Below are 15139 nucleotides of genomic sequence, written 5' to 3' on the forward strand. Positions count from 1 at the left end.
TCTTTTAACACTAAACTCTGATTATGCCTGAGATAATGCGAGTATCTGGCAAAAGCGTGTGTCTGTTTTATCACAAACCCTTTAGATGCGTCTGCAGCAGGCACTCATTTTGACAAGATACGTGATGCACTGGATCACTCGACGCGCAGAATACATATTTTGAAATAAGGAACACACATGACGGGTTACATACATGTTGTGACGAACTTCACATCGAGCACCCTCGAAAAAAGAAGTCACCAGCCGCAACTGCTATATTGGCTAAGCACATTCACATAAAATTCTGAGAGCAGAACAGAGCATTCAATCAATACTCAAAATTACAATACTACTGTATATAAAATGTGTAGGGAGTACTTGAATACATTTACAAATACTAAATATTCTTCATATACAGCACTGATTGGGTAGTTGACCCCTTCAGTTTGGGGTGAGTTAATTTGGCAGGTCTTTGTTTATCTCTCTAACTCCCATGCCTGTCTCTGTTTCTAACACGGAGTCATTAATTGGTTCATCTCTGGTGCAGTTTATCATGCTGTATGTTCACTGTGTATCACAGTTGGTTTAGTATGCTTGAACATTTTCTTCACTGTTTGGAGTACTAGGAGTTTTGAAATTTATATTATAAATGATTTAAATAAAAATGATATAAAAAACATACGTCGGAACTGAAACTAAATGTCTATAGGCTACCACACAAATCCATTAGTCTGAAAATACCCTAGAAATAATCTACTCACCGATTTTAACTCAATACTACCCTCATGTGTCAAACATGGTGCACAACACCAGGTTACAGGTTTGGTAGTAAAATTTCCTATTTTTTACTGTAAATCAGTGTTTCCCAATCCAGTCCTACGCAGCACACCTCCCAGGACGTTTCAGATCCAGAATTCCTTCTTTAAGTCAAATGTCAAATTCCCTGACTTTCACTGAATAAAAAGCTAAATTTCCATGAGCATGGATAATGTAGCGTACACCTTGAGTTTATAAAAATGTAGCTTAAATGCGTGAAATGAATAAACGGTGCCAATATACAGTTGTTTAAATTGTAGTCAGCGAAGGCTGACTACAGAAATGGTTTTTGTATGTAACAAGTTAACAAGTGGATTACATTTTGATGAATGAAACCTAAAATTTAAAGCAACAAACAAAAATCCCTGATATTTAATGACTTGGACAAAAAAATTTAAAATTCCCTGATTTCAATGTCTGGAAAATACCTTTTAAATTCCATGATGTTCCAGGATTCCCATGACCCATGGGAACCCTTTAGATCTCTCCTTATATGAAACACCAGATTCAGCTCATCAGCTTCCTCCCAGAATGTTGGAAATCAGGCGTTTTATATAGAAAGACATCAAAAACGTCCCTGAAGGGGTGCCACATAGGACTAGATTGGGAAACACTGCTGTATCGTCATATTTCGCATCCTTTCAGAACCAAATACAATAAAATTTAAGATATAAAGATTGTTATTTAATGCTAAAACCTTCTGTTAGGAGATTTCATTGGGAACATGATTTGTACATAACTGTTTGTTTGTCAAATTAATGTAATTAATCAAAGTTCTTAGTATAAACAATCCTTAAATATGAGACTGAGCTTGTCAAGCACTTCACAGTCATTGATCATGACATTAAGATGTCACTATGACTTATTGCACTATTAATATGGTAATCTATTACGCCAATCAAATTTAAATGACGTTGAGTTATAGGTTGCGATTACATCAAGGTTTTAAATAGAAAATAATTTAAACACACCCAATGAGAAATGTTCAAGTATTTATTATAAAATGATAGCACTGATACGAAAAGAGTGTACTACACAAATGCATATTATATAATAATCTAATAATAGATTTCCCATCTGCATCACAACGCGTTTTATTTGCTTCCTGCTAAATTTGAGGATCAATTCGTTTAAACACCAAAGCTGTCACACTATTTCCAGTCATACCACCGAACTGAAAACGAGGTGTAGGCAGTTCTTTTACCAACTCAAAGCCTGCAGGAAAGACATCTTTATTACAATTTTGTAGAGAAAATCATTATAGAATGAAATAAAAAAAATACTTAGCTTCTGTACCAGGTCTGAAGATCTGCAGCAGCTGCTCTTTGGTCCAGTTACAGGAAGTGACAATGAAGAAACCCTCTGGATGCAGAACAGTTCTTAAAGACGCCACATAGCGCTTCTTTGCTTCTTCCCTGTCCTCTGGGCTCAAGCTAATGGCATCAAATGTACCTTTATCTATACATATATCAAAATTCTTCATTTCTGCACTGGGGTTCAGGAAATCCTCAACCTGAAGTATAAAATATTCAGAAATATTATATTCCTTATAAATTTACTTGTGATTTCAAGGCACTTAAATTCCAGGCAATGATTCTATAAAGTAAAGCTTTTATGCATTTAGCAGATGCTTTTATCCAAAGCGACATAAGAGGCGATTACAAAGTATTTTTTATCGGTTTGTGTGTTTCCTTGTGTTTGAACTTCGTCCTGCTCTTCCACTGAGCTATACAGAAGCTATATAGGAGTAATTTAAATATTAAAATCTCCCCTACCTGAATGTTTATATTTTTTAAACCTTCCTCTTTAAGAATATTTGTGGTAAGCTCTACAGCAGTCTTGGAATAGTCGATCCCAGTAAGATTTGAGTAACCATTCTTGGCCTTTGGAGATTAAAGCAATTGTTATTACTGTCATTATATAAAAAATATAAATTAAATTAATTAAATACTGTGACACAAAAATGTTGACTTACCAGCTCCATAAGGAAGATTCCATTTCCAGTCCCAATGTCAAGTATGGAAGCATTTTTCGGAATATTTTCGGCTTCCATCCATCTGATCACTCTGTCCATGCTTTCCTCACCAAACCTAAAGGTGGCAAAATAAAATTGACTAATCAGTAGGGCTGGGCAAAAAAAATCGATTTTTCGATGAATCGTGTTTTTTTTACGTGGTCGATTCAAAATCGATTCTCAAAGAGCTGAATCGATTTTTCTTTCATATTTATTTTCGCAAACATTGAACGTAAGATTAACGGTAATCTAATTACTAGTCTTCTTTACTAGATGTCACCCTCTTTTTTGCCTTGCGCGATGTTACCAATGAGCGAAAAGTGAGCCTGTCATTCATTCATTCAGTGCTTAAAATGGCGGTTTCAGGTGTTTCATCGACGTCGATGCCACCTTCACATAAAAAGTCAGAGGTATGGAAGCATTTTAGATTTTGCAAGCAAGACGACGGCGATAGTGTTGTGGCTTTTAATTTTTTTATTAATTACCCACTTGTAAACTTCTGTTCACTGTGGTTTTTTATTAATATAGTATTTGTATTAAATCTATATTCATTGAGTTGAATCGAGAATCGAGTATAAAAAGTGACCCGAGAACCGGAATCGAAAATTGAATCGAGAATTGAAATTGAATCGATTTGATAGCTTGTGAATCGAAATCGAATCGATCTGGAACATCTGAAGCGATACCCAGCCCTACTTATCAGCTGACCAGAAGTAGTTTAATCAAAGTAGTAATTAAAACACACCATGAAGGAGACAAGAAAAATTTAACTCACCATATTTCTCCAACATCTCCAATATCTTTGTAATTCTGCAACTCCCTTTTATAAGACTCATCCCAGCTTCAAGGAAAGGAATATGGTAAAAATGTGTTTATTTGTTAAAAATGTGTTGATTAAAATAATAAGAAATGTGTTTTCATAATTCATACCAATTAGAAAACTTTCAATAAGTGAATTGAGTCCAACAAATGCACTTTCCTAAATTTCTTGTCCTCCTCATTGTCTATTGTGGTTACTGCTCTGTCTGAGTAGATGACATCTAACGTTAAACATCTACACATGCAACGTTTTATTTCTATCTAGCAATATAGAATATAAATAATGCAAGTAACGTTATAGTAAAACAGAAGCAAAAGCATAAACTTAACCCATTGTGGTGAGTTCTTCTCTGCCACATAAATGCGACTAATAACAGGACTAACTTGTGTTAACTAATATAACTTACTACTCCTTTGTCCCGAGTTTTGATGGAGCAAAATCATCATCCGTTTCAGCACTCTGCAGCCTACAGTCCTCTGACCCATGTGTGCTCACTGACGGATCCATATTTCACCTCAACAACATCCGGTGACGTATACATGACGCTCGATGCGACATCAACAACACTTTAAAATAAAAGTGTTACCAAAAGCACACCGAGCGGCAAGAACAATAGTAGAGTATATTTTTTAATATAAAAGTAACGTATCAATGAGTAATAACCGTAAAAAAATAATAATAACAGAATATAAAAATTTCGAAAAAGAAATGTTAGCATCACTGTTATACTTTTAATTATACAGTGATACATAATATGTTAAATGCAGATGGTAAAGATTACAAAATTAGAAAAAAAAACAACATAATTTTCATGTATTAAATGTATTAAATTGACCCTTATGTAAGTATTAAGTCATAATCATAACAAATTCAAAAGCAACATATTAATCTTTGTTAGTATAATAATTTACCCTATTTTTCTTTTCTTTTTTAAAAATTATTATTATTGCTAGTATTAATCATATAGGGTTAGTTCCATCACCTCAATAAACTCATCAGGGTGTGTTTATGAATATGCAGGTCCCTTCTGGCCGTCTATGCTTCTGGCTGATGTACAGTGCAGGCGCAAAGGATTGTGGGATCGGCGCGTATGTTTCCATCATGGCGGCGTCAATTTCGGGTTACACTTTTAGTTCTGTGTGTTTTCACAGTGCCAACAGCAATTCCGACCATGTAAGTACAATGACAACTGACTTTGTTCGTAAATAATTGCTGACACGATCGCATATTGAAAAACTGAGCGGTTTACTCCATCAAATCAAAATTTATTCATTCCCCGGTGTCATCTTCCTGGTGTGGCTACACAGCGGCTGTGTCTCAAAACCTAGTGAGCTGTCTATCTAGACACCATTTTAAATGAACATAAGCGCTTTAAAACGTTTGAAAGTCCAAGTTAGTAGCTTTTAAGAGTGTTTTGTTTCAGCAGCATTCTTGGGTATATTAGGTCAACTTGAAATGTCTCGGAATGCGGAATATTTCCCAGACATGACGTCTATGTAGACAACTCACTAGGTGTAGTGACACGACCCTGATGACAGCTAGCAAACTGCAAAGCTGACAGTATTTACAAGCTTGTCAGAAAGTGGCATTGCTGTTTAATCGCTGTTTGTTTCCTAATTTAATTGCATTTATAACCATAAGTGGCTTTTATTGATTTATATTTCGGTTGAGTCCTGTTAAAGGAAACAGGTCGTCTGTCACATTAGCTGACCGGCTAACTTGTTTGTCAGCAACAACTGTCAAATGCAAACCACATTGATTAGTCAAACAGCACATAATTAATCGTATATGAAATGTATATTTTATATACAGCCTCTGTTTACTGTGATAATGATAATTTTGTGTTTACTGAAGTGACTGCACTGTAAGTTAAGGTATTTGCAAGCGCGTGATCTGCCACTCGATCATGCAGTCTTTACATAGTTGTTTTGGGCTGGTTACCTGTTTTGTACTTGTGACAGTTTATTGGTATTTACTTGAATAATAATAAGACTGAAGGCTGTCAAAGTTTTGATGGGAGCATGTTTATGGCAGATCTATCAAAATCTTTGACATTTAGATGTGGGCTTTTCATACTAGTGTAGATCTTCATAAACAGTTTTATTTAAATTGCAAAAGGCAAGTTTAGTTCAGTGGTAGAGAATTGTGTTAGCAATGCAAAGGTTAAAAAAGATAGAAAATACAATATGTAATAAAAAATCTACTTTGAATGCACAATTGTCAGTTTGGATGAAAGCATTAAATGCATGAATGTAAATGTAAAAGAAATGTGCATGTTTTTTAAAAAGTATTTATTTAGCAGAAACTGACAATTTAAACTGCAATAGTGTATTGGGTTTACCTTCCTTGAAAACAGCATTTCTTTGCACTTCTGTCATGGCAGTGTCAGTGTGTTTGTAAAATTAAGTATTTATTTTTGGCAAATAAGATGTTATTATAGCCATTCAGATGCAGCTGTTATGGTAAAGCCAGACAATAATGTTTGTTTATTGACTCCTCTAGGAGGGCTTCCTGTTGGGAGAAGTTAGACAAGAGGAGACTTTAAGCATCAGTGACTCACACATCGGTAGCTCAGAATTCCTCAATGTAATAGGTAAAACCAATTTTGCTTACTTTAACCTGGGCCAAAGCTATTGATAAAATCGGATGTTCCCGGTGACCACATTGTTTAAAACCTTCATAGTTTATCATTAAAGGGATGCCTGTAATCTTTAAAATCCTTGCTTGAAACCACACTTGATAGCAGGCTTAGGCCGGAGACATAATATTTCTGGCTGTGTAGTCTATAGTGAATAAACTTTCCAAAGTGTGTGATATCTGGAAACACAAGGGTCTTTATCAGTACAAGATATGGCATGTCCTACTCACAGGGTCTGATGCAAGACAGAGCATATGACATCACTGTCTAAAAGAGCAGTGTTTGGTTAGATGGAGGAGGTATTTAAAAGATTGGCTGTCAACAACCTGATAAGCCACCCAGCTGTTCGACTTCAACACTGTTACAAGACATACTTAGCTAAAGTGTGATAAATTTCACAAAAATCATAAAAAAGTGTTAATGTCAGTGTATTAAACCACTGTTATTTTCACAGTGATTTCCAATCTTTGACATGCCTTACTCATTCATAATTAAAAATATCAAGGTTATATTTACAAGTAATTGTCAATATACTTGTGGACATTTGGATTTTCATAGTACAGATTGATCCGATTTTGGGCTATTTTCAAATCAATTAAAATTATGAATGTGATTTAATGATTTATTCTACATGTCTTTCATAGGTACATAAACATGAACCTTGTGCACAACTGTTTAGGTAAGAACTTTAAGTATGATAATTTGGATTTAGTTGAGGTATTTAATGTATATTATAATTATGCTGAATTTTTTCTTTTTTACCTGTAACTGAATGAAAATGACTTTGTATGTTTCAGCTTTTATGACTATGCAGGTAATATCAATGAAGAAAGTCTTGACAGAATCCTCAAAGACAGAAGAAAAGTAAGCAGTGCATGTGTAACACACTGGAGGTCTTCGCGGGTCTAAAAAATGTACCCGACCCGAAATGACCTAAATCACTTTTTACCTTAACCCGAAGTGTATAATTCTTTATTTTTTTAAAGAAAGACCCGACCTGAGACAAACCTATAAAAAATACATTACATTACATTACATTACAAGTAACGTGCATTACGCAATAATATTACTTTTCTGAAGTAACGATTAAAGTAACGCATTACTTTACAAATGTACACATTAATATTTGAATTACTTTTCAGTTTAATTAATTTGATTTAAAAAATAATAATAACGTACTGAATGAAACTGAACGTAGTCACATAGAATTACACACTCTACGCGGGTACAGTTTGAGTCAGAAACGCAGATGGCAGGCCAGAACTTGACATTTTTGCGATGGAAATATGCAATTTCTGAATGCAGAACTTCTCAGTCATAAAAACATCTGCAAGGCCTGAAAGAGGTTAAGCCTCAGCCAAGTAAGAAAAAGTAACCTAAAAGTAATATAAGTATTACTTTCCATGAAAAGTAACTAAGTAACGCAATTAGTTCCTTTTTTGGGAAGTAACTTAATATTGTAATGCATTACTTTTAAAAGTAACTTTCCCCAACACTAGTCGCAAGCAGTCTTGGCAAACAGAGGAGGGGTTGGAAAAGGACATTGACGCACACACGCGAGATAGTACAGTCATTTTAAATTAACCGAGACGCGATGCCGCTATTATTATACTTGACCCCTGTCCGAGGCACACGTGAAACTTTTAGACCCGAACCCACTCTGACCTGGGGTTTTCATATCTAAGTGGACCCGTAAGACCTCTAATACAAACTCTTATTGAATCCACTACACCTATCGGATTACATTTATGCATTTGGCAGAAGCTTTTATCCAAAGCGACTTACAGTGCATTACAAGGTCAACATTTTTATCAGTGTTCCCTAGTTTGGAACTAGGGTGGCCATTCGTGTCAGTTCCGCCAGACACGTCCCGAACATGTTTTCGGGTTCGTTCTCCGGAAGTCGCGTTGGTCGACCGCATACGTCACCAAGGTTTAATATTTCGGGTTTAATTTCAGAAAAGCAACAGTTACATTTCAAGGTAAGAATGAAACTACAATGATTGTATGTCTTAAAAGAAATAAATCTTAATTTTCAAATGTATTTTAACTGAAATGTGAGAACCTCGATGACGTATGCGGTCGAGCAACGCGACTTCCGGAGAACGAAGTGTCCGGCGGAACTGGCACGAATGGCCACCCTATTTGGAACCCATGACCTTTTGCGTTGCTAACGCAATAATCTGCCAGTGAGCTATACAGGGACTATGCAACCATGCTGATCTTGTTTGTTTGTTTTTCTGTGCAGAATGTTATCGGCTGGTACCGGTTTCGACGCAACACCCAGCAGCAGATGTCATTTAGAGAGCAGGTGATCCATAAGCAGCTTACTCAGATACTTGGCATCCCAGATCTCGTCTTCCTCCTCTTCAGCTTCATCTCCACAGCCAATAGTTCCACACATGCTCTGGAGTATGTGCTCTTCAGGCCTAACAGAAAGTACGTAGATGATGTTTGATTAAAGCTATTGAAACTGAACATAGGTTTGTTTGAGTTATTGAGTTAATTTTTCCAACCAATATTAAAAAAAGAAGTTTAGGGAAATGTTTTAATTAATTAATAATTATAAAATAATAAAAAACATAGTGTAACTAGGAAAGTGCAACTAGGGGAAATACGTTTTGACTATAAAACTCCAAATTTTTTCCAAAGCTTTTCCAAGCTTTTTTTAAATGCTTTTTTTAACAGTATTAAAGGAATCCCTATTTGGGGGGCTCCTATTGGCTGCTTTTTTCATAATTCGGTACAATTAATCTATTTCAAAAACATTTAAATACATTTATTGTACTAATATTAATTCAGATGTTGGCACAGTTATATTTTTGTCTAAACATGTAAGCATTACCTTTAAATCCTGATTTTGAGAAATATTTTAGGAAAGTTACCCTCAACTTTTGAACAGTAGCTTATATGGATGATTAAATAATTGCAGGTACATTTGGTATCCAAAGTCTTTTTTTTCAGCTTTTTTCAAATAGATTCTCAGCTTTACAAGACACATTTTACAGAAAATATTATATTATGGCCTGTAACATTCTATGATCTTTGATAATGAGTACCAAATTATTAAAATAATAAAAAATGTATGGAGCGGCATTTACTACACAGAGCTGTAGTTCACTGACAAGCGGGAAAATATCGCATTCATAATCGCAGGCAATTCATCCGCGTTCATGAATGTGATATTTCCCCGCTTGACAGTAAACTACGGCTCTGTGTAGTAAATGCCACTCCATCTGAAAGCAGCTAATGGCGATTTATTACTAATCAAGGAACCGCCTTTACTGATGAGATGCGCGTGACAATCGTGTGCAATTTATCGTGCAGCCCTACTTTGTATTTGCAATTATATAATCATTGTTGTGTCATCATTTAGCATTAATTTTAATTATTGTCTCCATAATTAAAACCCAAATTATAATTCATTTACTTGCGTTTGGCACACATTTTTTCCTAAAGACACTTGCAATGCCTAAAAGCTAAACAGTTTGTGCATTCTTGGAAAACAAACCCATCACTATGGTGTTGCTAGCGCTATGCTCATACCAGTAGAGATACAGGAAAATTACATAATCTGTTTAAGCGAAGATGTTTATAGTAGTGGATTACTTTAAAATGCTAATAATGTTTTTTTATTCATTTGATTCTGTACTCCAGCAGGTATAATCAGAGGATATCTCTAAGTATCCCAAACCTGGGCAACACCAGTCAACAGGAATATAAAGTCTCTTCTGTACCTAACACTTCCAAAAACTACGCCAGTGTCATTAAAGACCATGGGTGAGGCTTACTGACAGCAGTGTAACTCTTTTAGCAGACTTGTCATATGACCCTGTTTGTGAAATCCAGGCTAAAGTCTCATAATCTATTTATGAGATGAGCAGCATCAAAGTTTGATTTCAGTGACTGATTTCACATTGATTTCAATCTTTGATATGACTTTACTCAGTCAATATTAAAGATATCAGTGTTATATTTTCACAGAATCGTATTTATATTGTAAAGGTAATTTTAGCAGTAAAACAAAGATTTGACAATTTGACTATAGTTGGTTTTTCACAAGCAGGGTCACATTAAAATGATCCGTTTAATAATAATAAATGTTAACTAATAAAATTACTTTCAAATAATAGGGCAGAGTTCTTTGATAAAGATGGGGTGATGAAAGACATCCGAGCTATTTTTCAGGTGTACAGTGCTCTTCAAGAAAGAGTACAGGTGAGTTATAACCTTGCACTGCTTCTGAACTTTCAAATCATTTCAATTGTTACATTTTAGTCTTGCCTTAAAGAGATAGTTCTTCCAAAAATGAAAATAATGTCATTAATGACTCACCCTCATGTTGTTCCAAACTCGTAAGACCTCCGTTCATCTTCAGAACACAGCTTAAGATGTTTTGGATTTGGTCCGAGAGATTGCTGACCCTCTATTGGAAGTCTTTGTGTGGTGTGCTGTTCATGTCCAGAAAGGTGGTGGAAGCGTCATCGGGGTGGTCCATGTGACATCAGTGGGTCGGTTGGATAGTGTTAGATAGGCATCGAAAATACATTTTGGTCCAAAAATAACAAAAATTACGACTTTATTCAGCATTGTCTTCTCTTCTCTTCCGGTTCTGTTGTGAACCGCCTGCATGAGACTAAAGTCACGTGACTGCAGTGACGCGGCTGACGTGTTATCTGGTGCACCCCAGCTTTTTTGTGCGCCCGAGCTTTGTTTACAGTCTGAGGTAGACACACGCTGTAAGTTTGAGGGAAAAAAAACTTCACAAACATGTCTGAGGATAACACGTCAGCCGTTATATTGCTGCCTCGACCCCAAGTCGTCGGCTCGCCCGTCCATCCTTCCCCCAGTCTGGGCCTGGGTAACGGAGACGGCTCCAGCTCGGATTCTCTGAACCGTCAGGCCACAGGCCAGGAAGACCAAGAGGATGACGAAGACAGTAGCGAGTATGAGAACTTGGTAAGTGAGCAATTGCAACCATGCTCCGTAACAGAAGCTGTCATGCTGGGGCGACCTGCCACCCTTTGGCCCTACGAAGATGCCCACAGCCCGCCAGTTTCATAGTACTCAATAAAGACAAATGTGACATTACAAGGGGTGGAAAAAGTGAAACGCGGGTGAACCGTGTGCACGAGACTAAAGTCACGTGACTGCAGTGACGCAGCTGACGTGTTATCTTGTGCACCCCAGCTTTTTTTGTGAGCCTGAGCTTCGTTTACAATCTGAGGGAGACGCATGCTGTACGTTTGAAAAAAAAACTTCGCAAACATGTCTGAGGATAACACGTCAGCCGCATCACTGCAGTCACGTGACTTTAGTCTCGTGCACGAGGTTCACAACAGAACCGGAAGAGAAGACAATGCTGAACCAAGTTGTATTTTTTTTTTTTTTGGATCAAAATGTATTTCCGATGCTTCAACACATTTTAATGACCCACTGATGTCACATGGACTACTTTGATGATGTTTTTATTACCTTTCTGGACATGGACAGCATACCATACATACATTTTCAATGGAAGGTCAGAAAGCTCTCGGACTAAATCTAAAACATCTTAAACTGTGTTCTGAAGATGAACGGAAGTCTTCCGAGTTTGGAACTACTTGAGAGTCATTAATGACATTATTTTTATTTTTGGGTGAACTATCCCTTTAAATAAATCTAGTAGTTAGACCAGCACTGAAGCACTGTGTCTCCCGTTGTCTTCCAGGCTGTATGTTCTGAAGTCGATCAAAGCGAACGAGTAAGAGAGAAAATCCAAGAAGAAGTGAACAAACTCAAAGAGGAAATCGCTCTCAGGAAACGCAATGCGGCCGAAGAAGAGAGAAGTATGTGCTACTCGCTTACTTGTTGAAGACTCCAAGAGGCAACCAACACATCTGTCACACTTCCTGATGACTCTGCCCTGCCCGACCCCTCGCACTTATCCATGACACGAGCAGAGCTGTCCAGTCCCTCGGTTGAGCCCAGTTTAGAAAGACCTGTCAACTCCTCACCTCCACCACTTTACAGCACCACGCTGCCTCCGGACTCACCGAGCGCTATATTGCTGCCTCGACCCCAAGCCGTAGGCTCGCCCGGCCACCCTTCCCCCAGTCTGGGCCTGGGTAACGGAGACGGCTCCAGCTCGGATTCTCTGAACCGTCAGGCCACCGGCCAGGAAGACCAAGAGGATGACGAGGACAGTAGCGAGTATGAGAACTTGGTTAGTGAGCAATTGCAGCCACCCTCCGTAACAGAAGCTGTCACGCTGGGGCGACCTGCCACCCTTTGGCCCGACGGAGACGCCCACAGCCCTCCAGGTTCATAGTACTCGAACGAATCCTTGGGGATATAGGGATAAAGACAAATGTGACATTACAAAAGGGTGGAAAAAGTGAAACGCGGGTGTTCAGAAAACAAAGCAGCACTTGCCTTTTGAAGTTGGGAAGCTGTGGCAATGCTGTCTTTTGTAGGGACGGGGGCGTTGTATTGGACCCCACACAGAATTGCATCTGTGTGGACTCATGGACGCTTGTTCTCTGTTTCATGCTCTCCTATGGTTGTCACCGGGTGGAGAGGTGCATCACGCTCGCTTACAGCATCCGCTTCCCACTGATATTGTTCAGTGCGTACACCATTTACCTCTTCCACTGTTTTGCCTTCTTTTGATCTGCATTTGAATAGAAAGGGATGTGTTTTTGCGGCCTTCAAACTCAACTTAGTCCATGACTGTTTAGTGTCGTGCTTCACAAATCCAACAAAGAAAACTGTACAGTTTAAGGTGCTTAGCATTGCACCTTTTTGACACTTGTTCTAGAACCGTTCTTGTTCTAGAGAAAATATTTTATGTCGTTTTTATCTTCAGTTGAGTATTATAGACCTGTTTGTAAAAACCAACATAAAAGATCATTTTGGTCAGCAATGATTATATAAGTTACTTTAAATAAGGGGTGCTTGTAGTATTCTTTATGATCTATAGATAACTAATCATTTTATTCTTGATTTAAACAAACAAGTTTTTGTCCTCATGAATGAACAGACGATTATGTTCTTTTCGGCTGCATGCTTTGTGACAGAGCCAATCCCATCAACCAATCAAAATTCCGTCTGTTGTAAACCGGAAGAGGCGCGGATTGATGACGTCATTAATCTCAGGATTCTTTTTTAGTCAAAACGGCTCAATTTGTTGCTTAATAATAATGTGAAGTAAAGACATGAACGATATGCAACAGATCTTTAAGGTACACATTGTGCTAATGAAAAATCACATCCATACATTCGATTTTGGTGAATGTTTTGCTTTGTTTACACCAACTGATGCTATATGTGGGCGAATCTCATGAATCTGATTTAGGTATGCCTAACGATTAGTCGCGACTAATCGTTAGCAGAATAAAAGTTTTTGTTTACATAATATATGTGAGTGTACTGTGTATAATAATTATGTATAAATACAAACACACACATGCATGTATATATTTAAGAAATATTTACATGTGTATATACATTTTTATATATATAAAATATATATACATTTAATTTTTCTTTAGATTATACATCCATGTGTTTGTATTTATTTATACATAATTATTATACACAGTGCACCCACATATATTATGTAAACAAAAACTATTAAAGGGATAGTTCACCCAAAAATGAAAATTCTGTCATTATTTACTCACCCTCATGTTGTTACAAACTTGTATTAATTTCTTTGTTGTGTTAAACACAAAAAGATTTTGAGCAATGTTTGTAACCAAACTGTTTCAAGCACCATTGACTTCAATAGTATTTTTTATTCCTACTATGGAAGTCAAGGATGCTTTTGCTTTATTACAAATATCTTCCTTTACCAGTTTGTAACATGAGGGTGAGTAAATGATGACAGAATTTGCATTTTTTTGGTTAACTATCCATTTAAGCTCTATTGTAGTACTTTTTGGTATTATCTTCAGTATATTCAGTTCTCATACACAGAAATACTTAAATATTTTTTTTATTTCCTGTTGTGATTTGCATTATATTTTGATTACTGTAACAATTATTTAATGAGGTTTTTGTTATGCATTACAGTAATAAGAATTTGGTGGAAAATATCACAAAAATAATCTTACAAAAACTATTTTAATATACTCATGAATATGGGTTGAAATTTAAATGTGCCATGATCACGACAGGCTCCTGAGATTCTCACATGTAGCATATTGCAAACTGTTTGGGCAAAAGACTCGAGTCGGAATAATTCCCGAAATAAATCCCAAATTCTGATATCTCAGTCTTACCTCAGGGTCTGTTGCTTAAACATTTATTTTATTTTATCTTTCATTCGGTATACATTTTTCCAGTTTGGGTACTGCAAAAAGTAAGAGTTTGTTTCCTGGCATGAGTGTGAATGGGAGTCCACTGACAGATGTTTCAGTCTGCCTGCTTTAAATGTTTAGTACTTGTTTCAACTTTGGCATCTGTTTTCTCGTGCAAGGCCAAAACGCAACTGCACCCCTGGCTTTCGACAACCCTCTGAAAGCATTTAACCGAACAACGGTCTGGTTTGAGCATTGGCAGCCCTTCAGAGCTTTAAAACATCATTTTAATATACTAACACTTTTCTTATCTGAAAATATCAGCTAAACGATTTGAATTTGAAATGAAATGCAGCTTAAATGATATATATATATATATATATAAAGTATGTATGTATGGACACTTTATTTTGTTTCTGAAAAAATATACTATTTATGATCAGTTTGAATCTTGTCACAATTTCCAACAACTTTTAAACGGGTAAAACAAAACCCTGTAAATTTAGTGGCAAAATATTGTGATTGCAGCCATTTTGCCTTGTAACAATTTTCAAATCTAAAATGAAATAAATCCAAATTTTACTGGTGAAA

At 36.6% G+C, this 15139-nt stretch overlaps 2 protein-coding genes across 2 annotated transcripts; one reads left to right on the forward strand and one right to left on the reverse strand.

The window, feature by feature from the left end:
• Positions 1-1774: 1774 nt before the first annotated feature.
• eef1akmt2 (EEF1A lysine methyltransferase 2) lies at positions 1775-4193 on the reverse strand. The gene is made up of 6 exons (XM_055172651.2): positions 4036-4193; positions 3585-3650; positions 2771-2885; positions 2571-2678; positions 2092-2308; positions 1775-2010 (listed from the first exon to the last, which is right to left on the reverse strand). The coding sequence occupies exons 1-6, from the start codon at positions 4134-4136 to the stop codon at positions 1904-1906; spliced, it is 714 nt and encodes a 237-aa protein (XP_055028626.2). The 5' UTR covers positions 4137-4193; the 3' UTR covers positions 1775-1903.
• Positions 4194-4715: 522 nt separating this feature from the next.
• abraxas2 (abraxas 2, BRISC complex subunit) lies at positions 4716-15139 on the forward strand. The gene is given in 8 exon segments (XM_073869664.1): positions 4716-4802; positions 6132-6222; positions 6910-6946; positions 7065-7131; positions 8515-8705; positions 9927-10046; positions 10400-10484; positions 11977-15139. Coding segments are annotated over 8 exon segments (1263 nt in total). The 5' UTR covers positions 4716-4730; the 3' UTR covers positions 12577-15139.

This window comes from Misgurnus anguillicaudatus, chromosome 7, assembly GCF_027580225.2.
Source record: "Misgurnus anguillicaudatus chromosome 7, ASM2758022v2, whole genome shotgun sequence".
In the NCBI taxonomy this organism is placed as follows: domain Eukaryota; kingdom Metazoa; phylum Chordata; class Actinopteri; order Cypriniformes; family Cobitidae; genus Misgurnus; species Misgurnus anguillicaudatus.

What these genes read in the sequence shown, in the direction of transcription:
- eef1akmt2 (XM_055172651.2), bottom strand. Translation starts at nt 4,136, where the DNA reads ATGGATCCGTCAGTGAGCACACATGGGTCAGAGGACTGTAGGCTGCAG. An exon ending in GAATCTTCCTTATGGAGCTG is followed by an intron (nt 2,679 to 2,770) that starts GTAAGTCAACAT and finishes TAATCTCCAAAG; the next exon opens with GCCAAGAATGGTTACTCAAA. An exon ending in TAAAAAATATAAACATTCAG is followed by an intron (nt 2,309 to 2,570) that starts GTAGGGGAGATT and finishes TTTATACTTCAG; the next exon opens with GTTGAGGATTTCCTGAACCC.